At 35.4% G+C, this 21,642-nt stretch overlaps 1 protein-coding gene across 5 annotated transcripts in view; it reads left to right on the top strand.

The window, feature by feature from the left end:
• The window catches only part of FNDC3A (fibronectin type III domain containing 3A), a 252,913-nt gene that overhangs the window by 210,915 nt on the left and 20,356 nt on the right, over positions 1-21,642 (top strand). For all 5 annotated transcript variants that reach the window (XM_053665453.1, XM_053665452.1, XM_053665450.1 and 2 more), the window contains 5 exons: positions 309-447; positions 13,226-13,279; positions 15,865-15,989; positions 16,360-16,534; positions 17,799-17,885. In XM_053665453.1, the coding sequence (XP_053521428.1) occupies positions 309-447; positions 13,226-13,279; positions 15,865-15,989; positions 16,360-16,534; positions 17,799-17,885 (580 nt within the window). The remainder of the gene's footprint in view (positions 1-308; positions 448-13,225; positions 13,280-15,864; positions 15,990-16,359; positions 16,535-17,798; positions 17,886-21,642) is intronic.

Raw genomic sequence — 21,642 nt, 5'->3', positions numbered from 1 at the left:
CACACTTGTTAAACACGTATGTGCATGCAGTAGTGTTTGTGTGCCTGTGTGTAAATATATAATGCACAGACACAGTTATGTTACAATTTAAAATGTATTTTTTTACTTTCGGTTACAGTCAAAAAAAGATGAACGCCACTGGTCTGTCCTTTTTTTCTCTTTAAGGGCCACTCTTCTAATATGCATGTTTTCTTAATAGAACATTTAGGGAGCAACTTATTATAACTTGAAAGTACTTAAAGGTAATACTGTTAAAGGCCCATATACAATGATTCTGTAGGATAAAACTATTTATTTTATCATCATAGAGTCCAGGCAGAATACAATTCTGTAAAGGGAACTGCTTCAAAAACTGAAAGCTTTACCACCTTGAGCTGTGAACCTGACATACCTAATCCACCAAGGATAGCCAATCGGACCAAAAATTCACTCACTTTGCAATGGAAGGTAAGGATAGTCTCTGTAGTATTTCCAACTGGACATGGATTTTCTTCCCCCCGCCCCAGTAGAATTAAATTTTAGTTAGGAAGACAAAAAAATTGCAGTTGGGAAACAAAAAGTGCTGTAAATTAACTTTCTCTTGCTCTTTACATATCTGAAAGCATTTGTTTCTTATATCTTAAAATAACACTCTTACTGGTTTTCCCTACCTTATGTAAATATAAGGGAAAAGACTGACTTATAATTAAGATTTCATATTATACTGGACGTGGTAACTTTTGAGTGTCACAACAGTAATTCTCAAGTTCACTACTTCTTTTTAAAATATTTTAATGACACCTTTTATCCTGAATTTTATCGTAAGTGAGGTTGATAATAAGTAGACTCATAGCTTTAAAGATATCAGTATGAAAAAAGTAAAATATCAATATGATACCTTAAAGGAGGAGTAAAATTATTTTCAGTAGAATAATATGTGTGTCAATATGTGAATGTTTGGACCTACCTACACAAGATACAGTGAAGTGAATAGACACTGTAGGTAGAATTGGTAATTCAAACACCACAGAAAAACATTGTCATGGGTGACATGGTTTTCTGACATAATATATAGGTTTTGGTAAATTTCTGAGCAAAAGTACAGTTCTTCCAAAATTGCATAGTAATTGCATTTGGAGAAAATTAATAACTGTTAAAACTCTACAAAAAATACCTTGTGAAATGGATTAGGTTCATCTATATTTGTAAATAGGTATTTCATCTACTTAGATGTACACTAAGACAACAAAAAGTCCATGCTAGAGGGAGAGAACAGTTACGGTATTGATTGTCCCATACTCTCTGCAGGACTGTTAGCATCTTGATTCCTCCCTTCTACTCATCAGCTTCTTCACCCCTGCCATTATTGTGATGATCAGAAACACCTCCCACAAAATGTCAAAACATTCCTTGAAAGGGAGAACCACTGCTGTTAGCAACCATTGGTTTGCAGTGAGAAAAGAATGGCTTATCTTGATTTAATCATCTCATTTTATCTCAAGAGTAAAACTCTGGACTCGCTTTCTTTGCAAAAGCTTTTGAATGTTTGGAGCTTGCTAGTTTAGATTTCATTAGTTCCCAGTTCTTTTGAGGATATTGATGATGTGGGTAGTTAAAAACAACTTTTAGCACATGTAAATCAAACAAGTTTGTACACATTGGCAAAATGGTTACTTTTATTTCATATCAGAGAAGCATTTTGCGTATAAATATGCTATGGTCCTTTGCTTTGGTAGGGCAGTGGGATAGCCACCCAGTGTCCTTCAAACTGGTTTGGGATTTTTCTCTTCCTTTTCTTTAAAGTTATTTTTATGTTGTTTTTTTTCCTATCACCATTTAGTCCCATGACACCCACCCTTCCTGAGCAATTATTGCACTGTTTTCTATGTCTACTTTGACCTTTTTGTTTAGTCCCTCTAACCTCCAACACCAGCCAGCTATTATCCTGCTCTCCATCCATGAGTCTGTCCCCATAGTCCTTGTTAGTTCAGCTAGTTCTTTAGGTTCCACATATGAGTGAAATCACGTGGTTTTTGTCTTTCTCTAACTGGCTTACTTCATTTACCATAATTTTCTCCAGGTCCATCCATACTGAGGCAAAAGGTAAAACTGACTTCTTTTTCATAGCCTAGTAGTATTCCATTGTGTAAATGTCCCATAGTTGTTTTAGCCACTAATCTATTCATGGACGCTTGGGGCACTTCCATATCTTGGCAATTATAAATAATACTGCAGTGAACATAGTGGTGTTTATGTACTTTCAAAAGAGTGTTTTGGGTTCCTTTGGGTATATTCCCAGAACTGGGATCGCTAGGTCAAAAGGCAGATCCATTTTTAATTTTTTGAGGTATCTCCATACTCCTTTCCACAGTGGCTGCACCAATCTGTATTCCCACCAACAGTGTATGAAGGTTCCCTTTTTTCCATGTGCTAACCAACACTTGTTGTTTGTTGATCTGTTGATGATAGCCATTCTGACAGGTATGAGATGGTATCTCATTGTGGTTTTAATTTGCATTTCTCTGATGATTAGTGATGTTGAGTATCTTTTCATATGTCTACTGGCCATCTCTATGTCCTTTTTGGAGAAGTATATATTCTGGTCCTTTGCCCATTTTTTAATTGAGTTGTTCAGGGGTTTTTTTTGCAGGGGGGGGTAGGGTTGGTATTGAGTTTCATAAGTATTTTGAAATTTTGGATACTAACCCCTTATCAGATGTATCAGAAAATATGTTCTCTCATTCTGTGGGTTGCCTTTTTTATTTTGTTAATGATTTCCTTTGGTACGCAAAAACCATTTAGTTTGATAAGTCCCATTTGTTCATTTTTTTCTGTTGTTTCCCTTGCCTGGGGAAATATATCCGATAAACTGTTGCTACAAGCAGTGTCCAAGATATTACTGCCTATGTTTTATTCTAGAATATTTATCATTAGAGTCTAACCATAAATCATGGTTAGACTCATTAATCATGAGTCTTTGATTCATTTTGAATTTATTTTGTGTGTGGTGTAATAAGGTGGTCTAATTTCATTTTTCTGCACATATCTGTCCAGTATTCCCAACACCATTTATTTATTCATCTATCTTTATCCCATTGTATATGCTTGCTTCCTCTGTTGAATATTACATTAAAGGTAGAGATTTATTTCTGTTCCATTGATTTACTTGTCTGTGTTTCTACTAGTACCACATAGTTCCATTGATCTTTGTGTCTGTTTTTATGCCAGTACCATGCTCTTTTGAATTCTGTGGCCTCATACTATAGTTTGATATTAGGTGGTGTGATTCCTGCAGCACTCTTTTTTCTCAGGATCACAGCTCCTATTCAGGACCTGTTGTAGTTCTTTATAAATTTTTGAAATATCTGTTCTAGTGGTGTGAAGTATGTCATTGGAATCTTATAGGAATTGCACTAAATTTATTTTCTTTCTTTCTTTAATTATATTGTTGTTCAAATACAGTTGCCCTCATTTCCCCCCCATTACTCCCCTCTGCCCTACCCATCGCCATCTCCCACATTCAGTCCCCCACCCATTGTTTTTGTCCATGAGTCCTTCATACATGTACCATGTCAACCCTTCCCCTTCTTTCCCCTGTATCCCCCTGGATTTTGTAACCCCCCTCCCCTCTGGTTACTTTAATTTTGTTGCTTATTTCCATGTCTCTGATTCTATTTTGCCCACTTGTTTCTTTTGTTGATTAGGGTCCACTTAGCACTGAGATCATACGGTATTTGTCTTTCACCACTTGGCCTATTTCACTTAGCATGATGCTCTCCAGTTCCATCTATCCATTCTGTTGCAAAGGGTAGGAGCTCCTTTTCTCTCTGCTGCATAGTATTCCATCGTGTAAATGTACCACAGTTATTTGATGCACTCATTTACTGATGGGCACTTAGGCTCTTTCTAGCTCTCAGCTATTGTAAATTGTGTTGCTATAAACATTGGGTAGCATAGCTTTTTTTGAATAAGTGTTCCAGGATTCTTAGGGTATAATCCCAGCAGTGGAATTGCCGGATCAAAAGGCAATTCCATTTGTAATTTTTTCAGGGAGTTCCATACTATTGTCCACAGTGACTGCACCAGTTTGCATGCCCACAAACACTGTGCTAGGATTCCCTTTTCTTCACAACTTCGCCTGCACTAAGTGTTTGTTGATTTGTTTATGATGGCCATTCCAACCTGTGTGAAGTGGTATCTCATTGGGGTTTTAATTTGCATCTCTCTATTGGCTAGTGATGTTCAGCATTCTTTCATATGTCTCTGGTTTCTTTGTGTGTTCTCCTTGGAGAAATGTCTGTTCAGGTCCTTTGCCCATTTTTTAATTGGATTCTTGCCAAGAATGCAAGGACAGTACAATATTTGCAAATCAATAAATGTAATACATCACATAAACAAAAGGAAAAAATCACATGATCATATCAGTAGATGCAGCAAAAGCATCTGATAAGGTACAGCACACATTTATGATAAAAACTCTTAGCAAAGTACAAGTAGAGGGAGCATACCTCAATAAAATAAAGGCTGTATACAAGAAACCTACAGCCAACATTATACTCAACAAGCAAAAATTAAAAGCTTTCCCACTAAGATCAGTAACAAGACAAACGTATCTGCTATCACTACTATTTAACACAGTAGTAGAAGTCCTGGTCATAGCAGCCATACAAGAAAAAGAAATAAAAGGCATCCAAATTGGAACAGATGAAGTACAATTGTCGTTGTTTGCAGATGGCATGATAGCATACATAGGAAACCCTATAGACTTCACCAAAAAAACTGCTCAACCTAGTAAATGAACGTGGCAAAACAGCGGGATACAAAGTCAGTATTCTTAAATCGAAGGCATTTTTTACACCAACAATGAAATAGAAGTCAGGGAAATTTTCGTTTGATAGAGCAGCAAGAAAGATAAAGTACCTAGGAATAAACCTAACCAAGGAGGTAAAAGACCTGTACTCAGAAAACTACATAACACTGAAGAAAGAAATCAAAGAAGACAAACAAATGGAAGCATATACTGTGTTCATAGATTGGAGGAATTGACATAATCAAAATGTCCATACTACCCAAAGCAATTTATAGATTCAACACAATCCCTACTAAAAATACCAATGACGTATTTCACAGATATAGAACAAACATTTCAAAAATTTATATGGAACTATAAATGACTCTGAACAATTTTAAGAAAACAAAGTAAGAGGGATTGTACTAACTGATATCAAACTGTATTACAAGGTCATGGTAATCAAAACAGTCTGGTACTAGCATAAGAACAGACACATAAATCAATCGAACAGAATAGAGAGCTCAAAAATAAACCTATGTCTCTGCAGTCAATTACTATTTGCCTAAGGGAACACCAGCATAAAATGGAGTAAAAATAGCCTCGTCAACAAATGGCATTGGAACATCTGGACAGCTACATGCAAAAAAATGAAACTTGACCACCAACTTACATCATACACAAAAATAGACTCTAGATGGATAAAAGACTTAAATATAAGTCATGAAACCAGAAAAGTTCTTCGGGAGAACATAAGCAGGAAAAATCTCAGATATTCCACGCAGCAGTATTTCACCAATATGTCCCCTAGAGCAAGGGACAATAAAGGAAAGAATAAACAGATGGGACTTCGTCAAAATAAAAAGCTTCTACATGGCTAAAGAAAACGTCAGCAAAATGTAAAGGGAACCAGCAGTATGGGAAAACATTTGCCAGTGATACCTCAGACAAGAGTTTGAGCTCCAAAATATATAAAGAACTCACAACTCTACATCATGAAGGAATTGCATTGAATTTATAGATTGCTTTGGGTAGTATGAATATTTTAATAATACTCCTCCTATACATGAACATGGTATGTGCTTCCACTTGTACCCTCTCCAGTTTGTTTCTCCACGTCTTACAATTTTCCAAGTATCAATATTTTACACCTTGGATTAGGTTTATTCCTAGATATTTTATTATCTTTGTAGCAGTTGTGAATGAGATTGTTTTCTTAATTTTCCTTTCTGTTAGCTCATTATTGGCATATAAAAATACAGCTGATTTCTGGATATTAACTTTGTGTCCAGCTATGTTGCTGAATTAATTTATCAGTTCTGGTAGTTTCTTGGTGGAATCTTTGGAATTCTCTGTGTATAGAGTATCATGTTATCTGCAAACAATGACAGTTGTACTTCTTCCTTTCCAATTTGGATGCCTTGTATTTCTTCTTATCTGATCACTGTGGCTAGGACTTGCAGTACTATGTTGAATAAGAGAGGTGAAAAGAGACATCCATGTCTTATTCTCAATTTTAAGGGGAACGTGCAGTTTTTGCCCATTGAGTATGACGCTGGCAGTATATTTGTTATACGTGGCCTTTATTATGTTTAGGGTATGTTCCCTCTAATCCCAGTTTGCTGTGAATTTTTATCATAAATGGGTGCTGGATTTTATCAAATGCTTTTTCTGCATCTGTTGATATGGTCATATGGTTTATATCCTTCATTTTGTTTATTTGATGAATCACTTTGTGAACGTTGTGCTAACCTTGCATTCCCAGAATATATCCCACTTGATTGTAGTGGTATATGAGCTTGTTCATGCATTGCTGTATTTGGTTTGCTAAGATTTTGTTGAGGATTTAGCATCTAAGTTCATCAGGCTTATAGTTCTATAATTTGCTTTCTTTGTACTGTCTTCATCTGATTTTGGAATAAGGATAATGGCGGAGGATAACTCGTAAAAAGAGTTTGGGCACCTTCCCTCCTCTTGAACTTTATGAAATAGTTTTCAGAGGAGAGGTGTTAGCTTGTCTCAGAATGTTTGGTAAAATTCACCTTTGAAGGCATCCAGCCCAGGGCTTTTCTTTTTTGGGATTTTTAAAATTACTTCTTCAATTTTGCTACTTGTTATAAGTCTATTCAGTTTTTCTGCTTCTTCCTGATTCAGTTTTGAAAGATTTTATGTTTGTAGAAATGTATCCATTTCCCCCAAGTTGTCCAGTCTTGGCATATAGTTATTCATGGTACTGTCTTACTATTCTTGTTATTTCTCTGGTGTTGGTTGTTCGTTCTTCTCTTTCATTTCTGGTATTACTTATTTGGGCCCTCTCTCTTTTTTTCTTGATGAGTGTGGTTAAAGAGGTCTCGATCTTGTTTACTTTTCAAAGATCCACCACTTGGATTCATTGATCTTTGGTGTTGTTTTCTAAGACTCTTCATTTATTTCTGCTCTGATCTTTATTATTTCCTTCCTTCTACCTACTTTGGGTTTTGTTTGTTGTTCTTTTTTAAGTTCCTTTATGTGTAAAATCCAAATATTCATTCAAGTGTTTTCTTGTGTTTTGAGATAGGACTGTACTGCTATGAATTTCCCTCTTAGGATTGCTTTCCTAGTATCCCACAGGTTTTTGGATTGTTGTGTCCTCACATTCTCATTTGTTTCAAGGTATCTTTTGATTTCTTTCTTGATGTTGTCATTGTCCCATGCCTTGTTTAATAACATGTTATTTACCTTCCATGTCTTTGCATGTTTTTCACTATTCTTGTGATTGATTTCTAGTTTCATAGCATTGTAGTCAAAGCAGATGCTTGATACATGATATCAGTCTTCTTAAATTTCTTGACTTGTTTGTTGTCTAACAAGTAGATTGCCCTAGAAAATGTTTCATGTGCACTTGAAAAGTATGTATATTCAGCTTCTTTGGGGTGAAATCCTCTGAAGATATCAATTAAATCTGTTTAGTCTACTGTGTCATCTTTTTTATTTTCTGTGTTGGAGATTAATCCATTGAAGTCAGTGCTGTGTTAAAATCTGCAACTATGACTGTGTTTCTATCTTTTTATGTCCATGAAGATTTGCTTCACATACTCAGGTGCTTCTGTGTTGGGTTCATGAATGTTTACTAGGGTTATTTATATCCTCTTGTTGGATTGTTCCATTTATCATATGTAGTGTCTCTCTTTGTCTCTTATTACAGCCTTTGTTTTAAATCTATTTTGTCATATATAAGTAATGTTACCCCACCTTTTATCCTTTCCATTTTCATGAAATTTGTTTCCATATTTTTATATTTAGTCTGTGTATCTTTTGATCTGAGATGGATCTCTTGGAGGCAGCATATATATGGGTCTTGTTTTCTTATTCATTCAACTACTATATGACTTTTGGTTGGAGCATTTTAGTCATTTATACATAAGGTGATTGTTGATAGATATGTATTTAGTGATACTTTAGTCTATTAGGGATTTTTTATCTTGTTCTTTTTAAAGCAAGCCCTTTCATATTTGTTGCAGTACTGGTTTGATGTTAACAAACTCCTTTCACTTTTTCTAGTCTGGAAAGCTGCTTATTTCTCCTTTGATTTTAAATTATAACCTTGCTGGGTAAAGTAGCCTTGGTTGTAGGTCCTTGGTTTTCATCATCTTGAATATTTTGTGCCACTCCCTTTAGTGGAAATGTTTTGTTAAGAAATTATATAACAGTCTAATTGGTGCTCCTTTATATGTAACTATCTGCTTTTCTCTTATGACTTTCAGGATTCTCTCCTTGTCTTTGGTCCTTGTCATTTTAATTATGATTTGTCTCCATGTAGGCTTATTTGGGATCCTCTGAGCTTCCTGGGCTTGTGTGACTTTTTTCTTTCACCAGAATAGGGGTGTTTTTGATAATTATTTCTTCAAATAGGCTTGAACCCTTGCTTGCTCTCTTCTCCTTCTATTATTCCCATGATGTGGATATTGTTCCACTTCCTGTTGTCCAAAATGTTTCTTAAACTGTCCTCATTTTATTTAATTCCTTTTTCTTTTTTTCTGCTCTCCTAGGTGTTTTTTTTTTAACTTTGTTTTCCAAATCACTGTTTCAATACTCTGCATCATCTAACCTACTGTTTATTTCTTACAGGGTATTATTTATTTCAGATTTTGCATTCTGTAATTCTGACTGGTCCTTTTTCATGGTTCCTATGTGTTTTTTTCATGCTGTTGTGTATCCTTCTAATCATTACTCTAAACTTTCTATCTGATAAATTCCTTGCCTACATTTCATCTATTTCTTCTTGGGAACTCTCATTTTTTTCATTTGAGTTCTGTTTCTTTGTCTTCCGATTTTGACTGCCTTTTTGTATTCATTTCTGTGTTTTAGGTAGATATGCTAAGATTCTGGTGTAGGCCTTTGTCAGATGCTGCTTATGACTGGCCCTGGTCAACCTTTTTGGAGCTATCAGTGATTTACGCATGTGACTCAGTCTGCTATGCCTGTTGTGTGCAGAAAAAATCAGACTGCACACCAAGGTTGGCTTTTATCAGCACTGGGTTTGTGGGAGGGTTGCCTGAAGTCTCGTAGAGCCTAGAGCTCCACCTTAGTTTGTTAAACTAATCAATGATAATGCACTCAAGCTGTAATTCGTTAAGCTCCACATGGTGTCAGGCAGATGCCACTTAATAGAGAAGTGCTCTGCCTGAGAAAAATGGCTTCTGCAGAGTGGGGAATAACTGAGCACAGGGATCCTGGCAGCTATTCCTTCACTTCTCTCCCCAGGGCCACCATCCCCAGATTCACCTCAGACATCTCTAGTCCACTCTGCTCTCCCTTGGCTGGAGCCCAGGGTAAGTGGCTACAAAAAAAATGTTGTGCATTGGCCCTTTAAGAGGCTCTCTTGAGTATCCAGCATCTCCCCCTGGTAGACAGAAACCCTGCTCCTTTCACCGCTGGATGTTATCTGGGTTCCTTTCCAGCTCTGGCGCTGTAGGCTGGGGAGTCCAGCTTGGGGTTTAGACCCCACTCTTCTCATGGGGGAAGTCCCTGGCCACTCATATATCCCTCCAGAACTTCAGCCATCACCCATGGGAGCCCAGCTAGCCCTCTTGTACTTTGCCCCCACTCCCTGCCATTCTCATTGTGGTAATATTGTTTCTTCTGTTTATCCTTGGTTATATGGCTTCTCTCCAGCTAGTATTCAGTTGGTTATTCAGGATGATTTCTCTACAATTTAGTTGGAATTCCCAGTCGGTTCTAGGAGGAGGTTAGTGTAGCTTTTACTGACAACTCTGCCATCTTGGATCTCCCTGGTTGGGATTTTTTATGGTACTCCTCTTTATGCTGATGATAATCACAATTGAATTTTGACTTCTGAAATTTCTTTCATTAACAATATCTCAAGAGGCTTCTATAGAAGATAGATAGGGCTACCTCTCAGTAGCCCACACAGATTGCCCAGGCTTACACACTTCTATGCTATACTTTTTATTGTATACATATACAGTAATTAGCATGGTTGGGAAACGAGATAGATATTCTTGTTACTAATACTGGGAATAGTATATATAAAGTTATATGCCAACTATGGAAATGTCAGTCAATGACTGACTGTATGTACAACAGTGGTCCCAATAATACTATAATGGAGCTAAAACATCTTAACCTCCTAATAATGCCTTAGCTGTCATAGGTCATAGTGTAGTACATTATCCACATGTTTCTAGTGATGCTGGTGTAAACAAATTTACTACACTGCCAGTCGTATAAAAGTGTAGCACATACAATTATGTACCATATGTAATACTTGATAATGATAATGAACAACTGTTACTGATTTAGGTATTTACTATGCTATACTTTTTACTATTGTTATTTTAGAGTGTACTCTTTCTACTTATTAAAAAGAAAAGTTTGCAACACAAAAGTGTGCCATCACTCCAGCAGCAGCCTACATAGATCTCATGTTTACAACCTCTTGGTTACATCATTTTTTCTTGTGCTTCATTTAATCTCTTATTGTTTTATACAGTAACATCCTCTATAGACTTTGAGCCTCAGTGTGTCTTAGGCTATCCCATCCAGTTTTGTGTGAGCACACTGTAAGATGTTTGCACAATAACAAAATCACCTAATGATGCATTTTTCAAAACACATCCCTGTTTTTAAGCAGTGCATAACTGTACCTCAGAGTTGTTAGAAAGATTATCAGATAACATCTGTATGGCCTATAGCACAATTCCTGGAACATAAAAAGCATAATAACTATTTTTTAATTTTAAAATTGAAGGAAAGTAGCTTAGTGTCTTAAATATCAGATTTTTTTTTGACCTTGCTGCCTCATATAATCTAAAGGCATGACTATGAGGGTTAACATGGTATGAGAATAGTGGTATACAGTAGCAATTGAGAGACATACTTTCTTAACTGACATTGTATAAAATTGCTATTGCATGGTGATGATAAAAAGTTGACTGAAATTGGTCATTTACTCTCTACTTATTGCTCAGCCGCTGGAATGCTGCTGGATAGGAACACTGGTTTTTGTGTCACATAGACCAAATTCAGTTCTTCTCCACTCCTGATGACTATGGTCTGGGTCAACTTACTTGGGCTCTTTAAAGCCTCCTTTTCTCTTTCATATAGTTGGATCATGAATTGATGGGAGTATTAAATGAAATAAGATAAAAACTCTTTACACATAATAGTTTCCCCCCTGACTCAGAGAAAAGCTGGAGATAGGTCACACACAGATCATTGAGGATAAACATTTTAACAGCCTCACAAAGAAGTAGGAAAAAAATAGGAAAAGTAAGTATGAGACCTTATCAACTAGCCTGAAACAATCTGGAGTCATTTACTCTGAAGATATATGTTTTTATAGCACTCACTGCCTACTAAGACTTGGAACCTTCTCTACTTTTGGATTTTCTTCCCCTGCTATGTAAGAGTTTGAGTTTCTCAAGGATTCTTCCTCTACCCCTTTCTCTGTAGAATCACTTTTGTCTGCCACTGCTGTACCAGCCTGTGAAATATTCCTGTAACTTAATAGCAAATTTTGGTCATTCTAACCAGTTAAAAATTATGTTTAAATGTAAGATCTGTGTTAGTGTTCAACTAATAATTTGGAACTCCATGTTATAGAAGATTTTATTTAAAACTTGGCAATCTTTGCCTGGCTGGACCAGTCTGATTCTGTTGGTTGGGCATTGTCCTGCAAAGTGAAAGGTCACCATTTCCATGCCTGGTCAAGGCACACGACTGGGTAACGGGGTTGGTCCCAGGTTGAGGTGTACACAAGAGGCAACCAATTGATGTCTGTTTCTCACATCAGTGTTTCTCTGCCTCTCTTGCCCTCTCTATAAAAATAAATAAAGTTTTTTAAAAAGAAAATCCACAGTCCTTGATTACTGTTTACATAGTAGTTAGCAATATTATATAAAAACTGGATAGAGTCCCAAAAAGTATAGAAGTTCTCTGGAGAGCCATTTAAAAATTAGGTTGTTTTTTCCCCTTGGAAATTTTTGTCACTTTATTTTTTAATTAAATTAATTGGGGTGATATTGGTTAATAAAATTATATGTTTCAAGTGTACAATTACAGGGTATATCATCTGTAGATTATTTAATTTTGATAAGAACTTTTAGAATCAGTTGTGTTCAAATAGATGACATTATTAGCAGGACAGTAATGATCACTTGTTCTCAATCAAATAGGTTGAAATTGTAGAAAGAAAATTCAGACCAAAATTAGGTTACAAATCTTGAGTCATTAAATACTGAATAAAATGCCAAGGGAGACTGAAGATTAACAGATTCGTGAATTAACAGTTTAAGATACATTGAATCTGTCTGAAAGCAGCAGTCCAGACAGCATGCCCTCTTGGAGTTCATTGCAGCACCCTAGCTTTTTTTTTTTTTTAAGATTTTTAAAATTATTTTTAGAGAGAAGAGAAGGAAGGGAGGAAGGAGAGAAACCTTAATGTGTGGTTGCCTCTCACATGCCCCCTACTGGTGACCTTAACCCAGGCATGTGCCCTGATTGGGAGTTGAACCAGTGACCTTATAAGTTCCTAGGCCAGTGCTCAATCAACTGAGCCACACCAGCCAGGGCTAGCACCCTAGTTTTTTCTTTGGTGTATTACACAATATTACTTTTAAGTGTAAAGTGAGTTTTAATGAAAACATGATCCTAGCATCCTAAAAGTGATAAAACTTGATAAAAGGCAAACTGATTTTTTTAAAGGATTATAAAAGTTAAGATCGTTTTTGCTTAATTAAAAAGATAGATACCTGAGTAATGCCTTGGCTTTGTTCTTTTCTTGCATTTAAAAGGGTTATGTGTTATATAATACATATATTTCTGTATTTTTCTGTGCAGATTTTTCTAGGGCTAAGTCACAGACTACATTTACAACAGTATAGGTTCTTTAGGTTAGATCATCCCAGAATCTTTTACAAAAAAAATACTAATTTGTATTCCTTTTGTTTGTTTTAGACACCTAGTGACAATGGTTCTAAAATCCAAAGCTTTATTTTAGAATGGGATGAGGTAAGTAAATTGAATCTTTAAATTAGGCTAAAATTGTATGCATATCCTCAGGCAGAAATGAGGGTTTTGTTTAATAGTTTTTTCTCTTTAAAAACTGTGAGTGACTTTGTGTGGTATATGAGTGAATTGATCTTATTCTTAAAAAATATTATTGACTGGACTTCCCTGTGTGTTTTGTTTCTTCCCAACTAAACTACCATCAAGCTGTCACTTGGGTAATTAATTCATTGACTAAAGAATGAGTTTTTACATCAGCCTTAAAGGCAACATACTCTTTACTATGCCTATCTAATAGATCACCACAAACCTGGTGACTTAAAACAACATAACTTTATTCTCTTATAGTCTGGAAGCCAGAAATTTAAAAAGTGCCATTCACTGAACCAAAAACAAGATGTCACTATAGCCATGCTTTGTCCAGAGACTCTAGAGGAGAATACATTGCTTAGCTTTTTCCAGCTTCTGGAGGTTGTCTTGTTACTTGGTTGATGGCCACATCAGGTGCCTTTTCTCCCTACTGCCATTATCACATTGCCTTTTCCTCTTTTGCCTTTCCAAGTCCTTCTCTGACTCCCTCTAAAAAGACACTTGCAATTAGGGCCCATCCAGAAAACTGGGTAATCTCTCTATCTGAACAGGCCCTGTTACCATATAAGGTAACATTCACAGGTTCCGGGTATTAGGACCTAGATATCTTTGGGGACCATTATTCAGCCTACCACAGCAAGCATTCTGGGCTTTATTGGTTAGTATTCTGTTTTGCTGTCGTTTATGGGGTTTTTTATGCCTATACCATAGCTAATAGTGGGGGCCAGAGAGAATAGAAGAAATTCCATTGTTAATTTGGAAATTCAGCAGTATATTAAGAATAATGAGGCCCAACCAAGTGGGTTTTATTCCAAAAGTTCTAAGAGAATTCAGAGGTAGGAAACCTATTATTATATAACAGTAATTTAGAAGAAAAACTGTACCAACTTCATAAATTATGACATGGTATTTAATAAAAGTTTAGCGCCCATTCCACTTAAAATTCAAAGCAAATTAGTAATCAAAAGGTAATTCCTTATTTGATTGTGTTTTTTTCCTTTTTAAAGATTTTATTTATTTATTTTTAGATAAGGGAAAGGAGGGAGGGACAAAAACATCAGTGTATGGTTGCCTCTCAAACGCCCCCTACTGGGGACCTGGCCTACAACATGTGCTCTCACTGGGAATCAAACCAGCAGCCCTTTGGTTCAATCTGGTGCTCAATCCACTGAGCTACTCCACTGATCTACACTAGCCAGGGCTGATAGTTACTTGTATTAAGCAAAGTACCATCACTAAATAATAAAAGCCTTTCTGTGCAAAGCAGAAACAAGTGAAAGTTACCAGTTATCCCAACCTTTATTTAGTATTATTCAGGAAATTATAGTTAATGCAGTATGATTTGGAAGCAAAACAAGAGGTCTAGCCGTGATAGCTAGCCTGGGGGCCAAAAGTATCATTATTTATAAGTGATACTATTTTCTATTTAGACTACTCAGTAGAATCAACTGAAAACACTATTAAAAATAACAAGAGAGTTCAGCCCTGGCCAGTGTAGCTCAGAGCATCATCCCAAGCACCAAAGAATTGTGTGTTCAATTCCCAGTCAGGGCACATACTTAGATTGTGGGTTCAGTCCCTGGTCCAGGCTCATGCGGGAAGTGACCAATCAATATTTCTCTCTCATATTAATGTGTGTCTCTCATCAGTATCTCCTCCCCATCTCCCCCCCCACCCTCTCCTCCTTTCTCCCTCCCTACTTCTTTTCCCTTTCTCTCTCTAAAATCAATAAATGTATCTTCAAGTGAGGATTTTTTTAAAAAATGAACAAAAATTCAGTAAAGCAGCCTGATAACAGACTAAAGGTTTTCTTGAAACAGAAGTTAGCGTAACCACCCTTTACTTCTACCAACACAATGAGCAAATATGGTGGAAAATGAGAAACTAGTTCATTTTATGTAGCTCCCTAAATTTCAAAAACTCTTTAGTTGTCCCAAGCAGCAGACTTTTTTCTTCCCCATTTTATTGTCTATAATTTGGCTTTTCTCTCTGCTTGTACTCTTCAAGTGTTAAATCTAAGCACTAGTAACTCCAAAATTTTTATTGTAAAGAAGCTTAAGTATCTAGGAGGTTTGGGGATGAGAAGGACATTTTCTTAAAATTGTTTTCATAGACCTTTTCATAAGCTGAGGAGCACCACCAATTGAGCATATTCAAAGACCACTCTGTTTTTATGACTGCCAGTACCCCCATAGAGATTGTGGAGTTTCTTTTACTAAAGCCAGAGGTTTAGCATTGGCTAAAACAAGGTACTTAGTTCAAGAAACTGTAAAAGATACCTATTCTCCAATTTTTGAATTCTGAATTTAACAAACAGTAAATATCATATAAAAGATGTGTGTCATGTCAACTTTCTCTTGAGGTCCATGATATGCATATAACAAAGATAACTTTTCAGGTTTGCCCGGTAATATGTTACTATCTATCAAGTAGGAATATGTGGATCTATATTTTTGCGATAATGTATATGATATATAATAATTAGCCATTTCTTCTAGGGAAAGGGAAATGGAGAATTTTGTCAGTGTTACATGGGCTTACAGAAGCAATTTAAAATTACTAAACTGTCACCAGCGATGGGTTGTAAATTTAGACTATCAGCCAAAAATGAGTATGGTATAAGGTAAGGTACATTCTAATATAGATGTTTTAGATTCTAATATAGATGTTTTAGATTATTTGTCAACTTCATTTGTATTAATTATTTACAGTCCAAATTATTTACTAAAATTCTACTTGAAGTTCTCATTTTGTTGATATAGTTGTGTTAAAAGCTGTAAGACAATATGTTAGTTACTTAAACTGAAGTGTTAAAAGAATGCTACTTTACATTTAGGTATCTGACTTGGTTACCATCAAGATATTACCAAATTGAAGATATATTATTTAAATTAGTTATCAAAAATTGTCATTTAAAAAAACATTTAATAAAATTCTTTATCTGTAACAATAACTTTTTTTCATTTCTTCTTAAAAAACATTTGTTTCAACAGTGGTTTTAGTGAAGAAGTTTTATATTACACCTCAGGCTGTGCCCCTTCTATGCCAGCAAGTCCTGTATTGACTAAGGCTGGGGTTACTTGGTTATCTTTACAATGGAGTAAACCCTCAGGAACACCATCAGATGAAGGAATTTCTTACATTTTAGAGATGGAGGAAGAAACCTCAGTGAGTATGAATATATATTTTAAATAGGGTATGTAAAACATATTTTTGTATAGTATTAATTATAATGTAGTACATATTGCCACAATAGTTAGATCCTTCCCCAAATTTTTTGAATCCTTGGTTGGTTATTGTTTGGGAGGGGTTGGGAGTGAGGAGAGCTCAGTCTTTGGTTTTCGTGAATGAGTTTTGGAATGAGTTTTGCTTTTTATGTGTTTGTATTTATGTTTGTGCCGGGGAACAACATGAACTGTATGTGAAATATATATGTTTTGGGGAAAATAGAGGGGAATATCACCTCAGCCTTCTAAACTAAACTACTGTAAAGTTAAGGAATTAATGTATCTGCCTTCTCCAACTGTGTTCATATATTGCTTTCCCAGGTGCCACAGAAGATTTGAAGAGCCTCACAGGGTATTCTGTAGTACAGCCTACATCTGGTTACTAGTGGCTCATTTCTGTGAGCTAGAATTGAGCTGAACAAGAGTTAGGGTGTCTTATATTAGTTCTGTATAGTTCCATAGCTTTTTAGAGCTACTTTGAAACACTATAAATGAAAAATAGCATTGGTTTACTGCTAGATATTCAATCCAGGAGAATTAAATACACATATTCATACAAAATTTTCTATACAAATAGATGTTCATAACAGTGTCATTCATAATAGTCAAAGTGGAAACAACCCAGATGTCCATCAGCTGCTGAATGGATAAACAAAATGTGATATAGCTATACAATGGAATGTCATTTGCCAATTCTTCAAAACTTAAAAAATAGCTTATGGAAAATAATGAGGCATTGTCACTGGGCTATAAATAGCAGTCTCAAACCTAAGTGATATTCCTGTCTGCCAGCATAACCAGCCATTCATTTATTTAACTAATTGATCAGGGCAACTTAAATATATTAGCTGTAGTTGTGTTCAGCTCTTATAACATCTGTCTGTTAATTCTAGGGATCGTAGGAATATCTTTACTGATGGTAAAGTTATCATTGGCTCTGACTCTTCCCTCAATACAAAAACCTCCTGTTGGTTACTGTTTTTACTGAGAATACATGGCTTCCTTCATCCTTCTACATGTGTTAGCATCATTTCTGTATCTATTCACTCATGTTAGAAGCAGCAACATTGAGGATTACACTCAACAGAGCATTAATCACATAACACATAGTAAAAGGTGAAGAACATCTGGGTTTTTGCACATATTCATTATTCCCCACATTTCTACTGTTAGACATCTAATGAAGATTTGTTTTCCCTTTCCAGGGATATGGTTTTAAGCCTAAATATGATGGAGAAGATCTTGCTTACACAGTGAAAAATCTCAGACGTAGTACAAAGTATAAATTTAAGGTAGGCTTTGAAAACCCTTAAAAGATGTTTGTTACTATTCCTGTTGTTTTAAAACTAAGTATATACTTCACTCCCTTTATTTACAATCTTAAATAATTTTGGCCTTTTCTAATGAGTTTTGTTTTACTTTCTTACTGCATAACAGTGCTTCTCACAATTCATATACCTAACCTGGTCCCCCATATCTATGGTTTCACTTTCACAGTTTCAGTTATTGATGGTCAGTGAAGGTCTGAAAATATTAAATAGAAAGTTCCAGAAGTAAATAACTCATAAACTTTAAGTGGCTCACTATTCTGAGCATCATGCTATTCTGAGTAGCATGATGAAATCTCACACCTTCCTGTTCCTTAAAGCCCTGGACATGAATCATCCCTTTGTCCATTGTACCTACACTCTATGTATTACCTGCCCCTTTCATCAGTTACTAGCCATTTCCCTTATCAGATTAACTGTCAAGTATCACAGTGCTTATGTTTCAAGCAACCTTTATTTTATGTAGTTAGGGTCCCAAAGCACAAGAATGGTAAGGCATGCAATTTGGATATTCCAAAACAAAGCCATGAAGTGCTTCTCTTAAGTGAAAAGGTGAAAGTTCTCTACTTACTAAGGGAAAAAATTGGCTTCTAACTTCTACAGTAAGAACAAATCTTCTATCCATAAAATTGTGAAGAAGGATAAAGAAATTCATGCTTGTTTTACCGTCACACCTCAAACTGAAAAAGTTTATGGCCACAGTGTGTGATAAATGCTTAGTTACAATGGAAAAGGCATTAAATTTGTGGAAGACATAAACAGAAAACATGTTCCGGCTATTGGCAACATGTGCCACAAAGTATTGAGCCTGTAGGTAGACTTGAGCAAGGGATCCCCTGAAATGAGTGACCACGTTCATACTTTAACTACAGCATATTGTTACACTTGTTTTATTTTATTATTAGTTATTGTTGTTACTTGCTTAGTGTGACTAATTTTTCAATTAAACTTTATCATGGGTAGGTATGTATAGAAAGAACGTAGTGAATGTAGGATTCAGTACTATCTGCAGTTTCAGGCATGTACTGGTGGTCTTGGAACTTATGCCCCACATAAGGGGGGACTACTGTATTTAAATTCACAACAGTTATAATGTTTTATGGGATTCTTGTTTGTATAATGTGAGCAAATACCTTCTAAACTATACATGTTGTTAAACATACTCAGAATATGTTTTTTGGCAGGGATATCAGAAGTAATGCTCTTTTTTTCCTCAGTGTTATCTTATCCAGTGCTGCACAATTTCAGTTTGTCCCACTACTGGTAGTCACTTGATGAAGGTGATTATCTACCATGTTTCTCCAAATGTAAAGCTGTTCTTTTTTTCCTTTATAGTCACTATTTTGTAAATATTATATAAACATCTTGTTAATCATCAAACTTAAGTACCCATTGATAATTCCTGCCTGAATCATTACTGTGATTAATCAATGCCAGCTGGTGATTTTTAAAAATTTTTATCATTCCTTCTACATTTATTGGTTGACACTGTAAGAAAAAGCTCTCTCTTCTATTTATATTATTATGTGGTGTTATCAGTTATGAAGTGAGGCTCAAGTTTTCTTAGCTTTGGGAGCCCCTTCAGTCTGGCTTTTGAGTCCTTTTGACATGCCCCCGCCCCCTGCCATTATTCTTTGAGCCCTTTCTTCCAGTCTCATACTTTCCTTTCTTTAACTTTAGAATTGACTATTTCTCAAGGTACCTGGGTCCTTTTAATAGACAATGGTATTTAGAAGCCTAGATCTGGCAGTATACTTGTTGCTCTAAGGGTTTTGCTACTTCTGGGTACTGTCCGATTGAACAGAACCCATCTCTCTGGGTTCCTAGAAAGCCTAGGAACTGTGTTTTTGTGTGTGTATATAATTTATGTGCACACACACATTTACATCTGTGTGTATATATATATATATATATATATATATATATATATATATATACACATTTTTTAATCATGAGTTCCTACCAAATAGCTCCAGTTTTAAACCAATGTCACAGATTAATTGTAGTTTTCTCCCTTATTTCTGACTCCCTTCATTATCAGTGAGAAAAATTGCCCCAGTTACGTTCAGTATATTTACTTGGATCAAACTCCTCCCCTTTCCCTAAATACCCTTCCCTATTCAGGGTGCTTAAGTTCATACTAGGCAAATTCTTCTGCCTCCACCCAACCCACCCTTGCCCCCCTACCCCCAAGCACAAATGCTTGCCTTGTTTAAAGTCCATCTGTTGTATTTTGGACTGAATTATTTTGGGAGAAAGATAAAGAAGAATGCATGTTATTCTTTCTTGCTTGAGGCATGGAACCCTACATACTATTCTTGCTCACTTGGAAATTCTTCTGCTATGGAAACTCCTGAAATTCTCTCTCTTTCCTAGTATGGCATCCCATTTAGGATATATTTCAGCTCTGACTTGGTCCATAATATACATTGCTATTTTTGGTCAGATAGTGCTTGAATTAATTAACATACCAGTTAATATAAGCCAGCCTACTTTTTTGTGCAGAAGTCTTCCCAAAAATTTAACAAGATGCCCATCAGTTGATAAACTCAGCATGTAAATTTTCCTACAGTGTTTGTTTAATCAGATTATTTCAAATAAATGATAGAAGCCACCGTAATTTTTTTTAATTTTTAAAGAACTAAGATAAATTTATTACTCTTTAACCTTAGAAAGAAAATGTTAATATAATGGGAAATTTGATTATGCAATGCATATATATTATACTTTGCTTTATGTATTAACTTCTTTTTAAAAAGTTTTGATAACACTGTGTCATTTTAATTTCTAAGTAGCTTTCACATTTATAGGAGTTATAAAATACCTGAGAAGTGTATACATTTATTCCACTTTTCCTCATATGATGATGTTGGATTGTGTTTTTGCTTCAGTAATAGTTATCATATCAACAGGTCTTCTAAAAGGAAGTTGTTAGTGTTTTCATAATTTAGTAAGTTTATTAAAATTCTTAGAATTCTACTACCATTTAACTTATGGTATTACTGTCACATAGGAACAAAAATATATACACACAAATAGGAGTTAGATTCCTTACTGATCTACTATAAACAAATCACCCATTTATATTTAAAACTGTTTCTCTGAGATCTAGAATAGTAGTTCAGTGTGATCATCAGACCACTCTATCGACATCACCTGGGAATTGTTAGAGATGTTAATTCACTGGCCCCACCCACACATTTTTGCGATCAGAAACTCTTAAGGGTAAAGCCTAGCAATCTGTATTTCAGCAAGCCCTCCAAATGACTCTTATGCTTACTGAAATTTGAGAACCACTGTTCTATAGTAGAAAAAATATACTAGGAGAGAGAAAATGATAACTACATAAAGGTTTTTGGAAACCCAGACATTTATTTTGAATCTACTATGTTTAGGGTACCAAGAGAGTTTTAAATCATTAAATCATTGCTATGTGTGTCTTCCTTTTCCAGCTTGATATTGCAGACTCCCCTTTCAAGGAAACATTATTAAAATAAAATCTTGAACACTCTGAAGAAATCTTACAGTACTAAACAAAGCAATAAAAATACTATAATTTAGGAAGTAATTACTAAGTAGTATGTTATTGTTTTTAAAGAAACAATAAGGATATGAATTACATAAAATAAAATTATAATATGACAAAGTTTTCCAAATGCCAGAGTTCTAGATTCAATACGAAGGGCAATCCTGGGATACTCAAAATACTAAAACAACATTG

Source organism: Artibeus jamaicensis, unplaced genomic scaffold (genome assembly GCF_021234435.1).
Source record: "Artibeus jamaicensis isolate MK-2021 breed Jamaican fruit bat unplaced genomic scaffold, CSHL_Jam_final contig_414, whole genome shotgun sequence".
Taxonomy (NCBI): domain Eukaryota; kingdom Metazoa; phylum Chordata; class Mammalia; order Chiroptera; family Phyllostomidae; genus Artibeus; species Artibeus jamaicensis.
The sequence above is the reverse complement of the archived record's forward strand: the minus strand, read 5'-3'. Positions and strand labels throughout refer to the sequence as shown.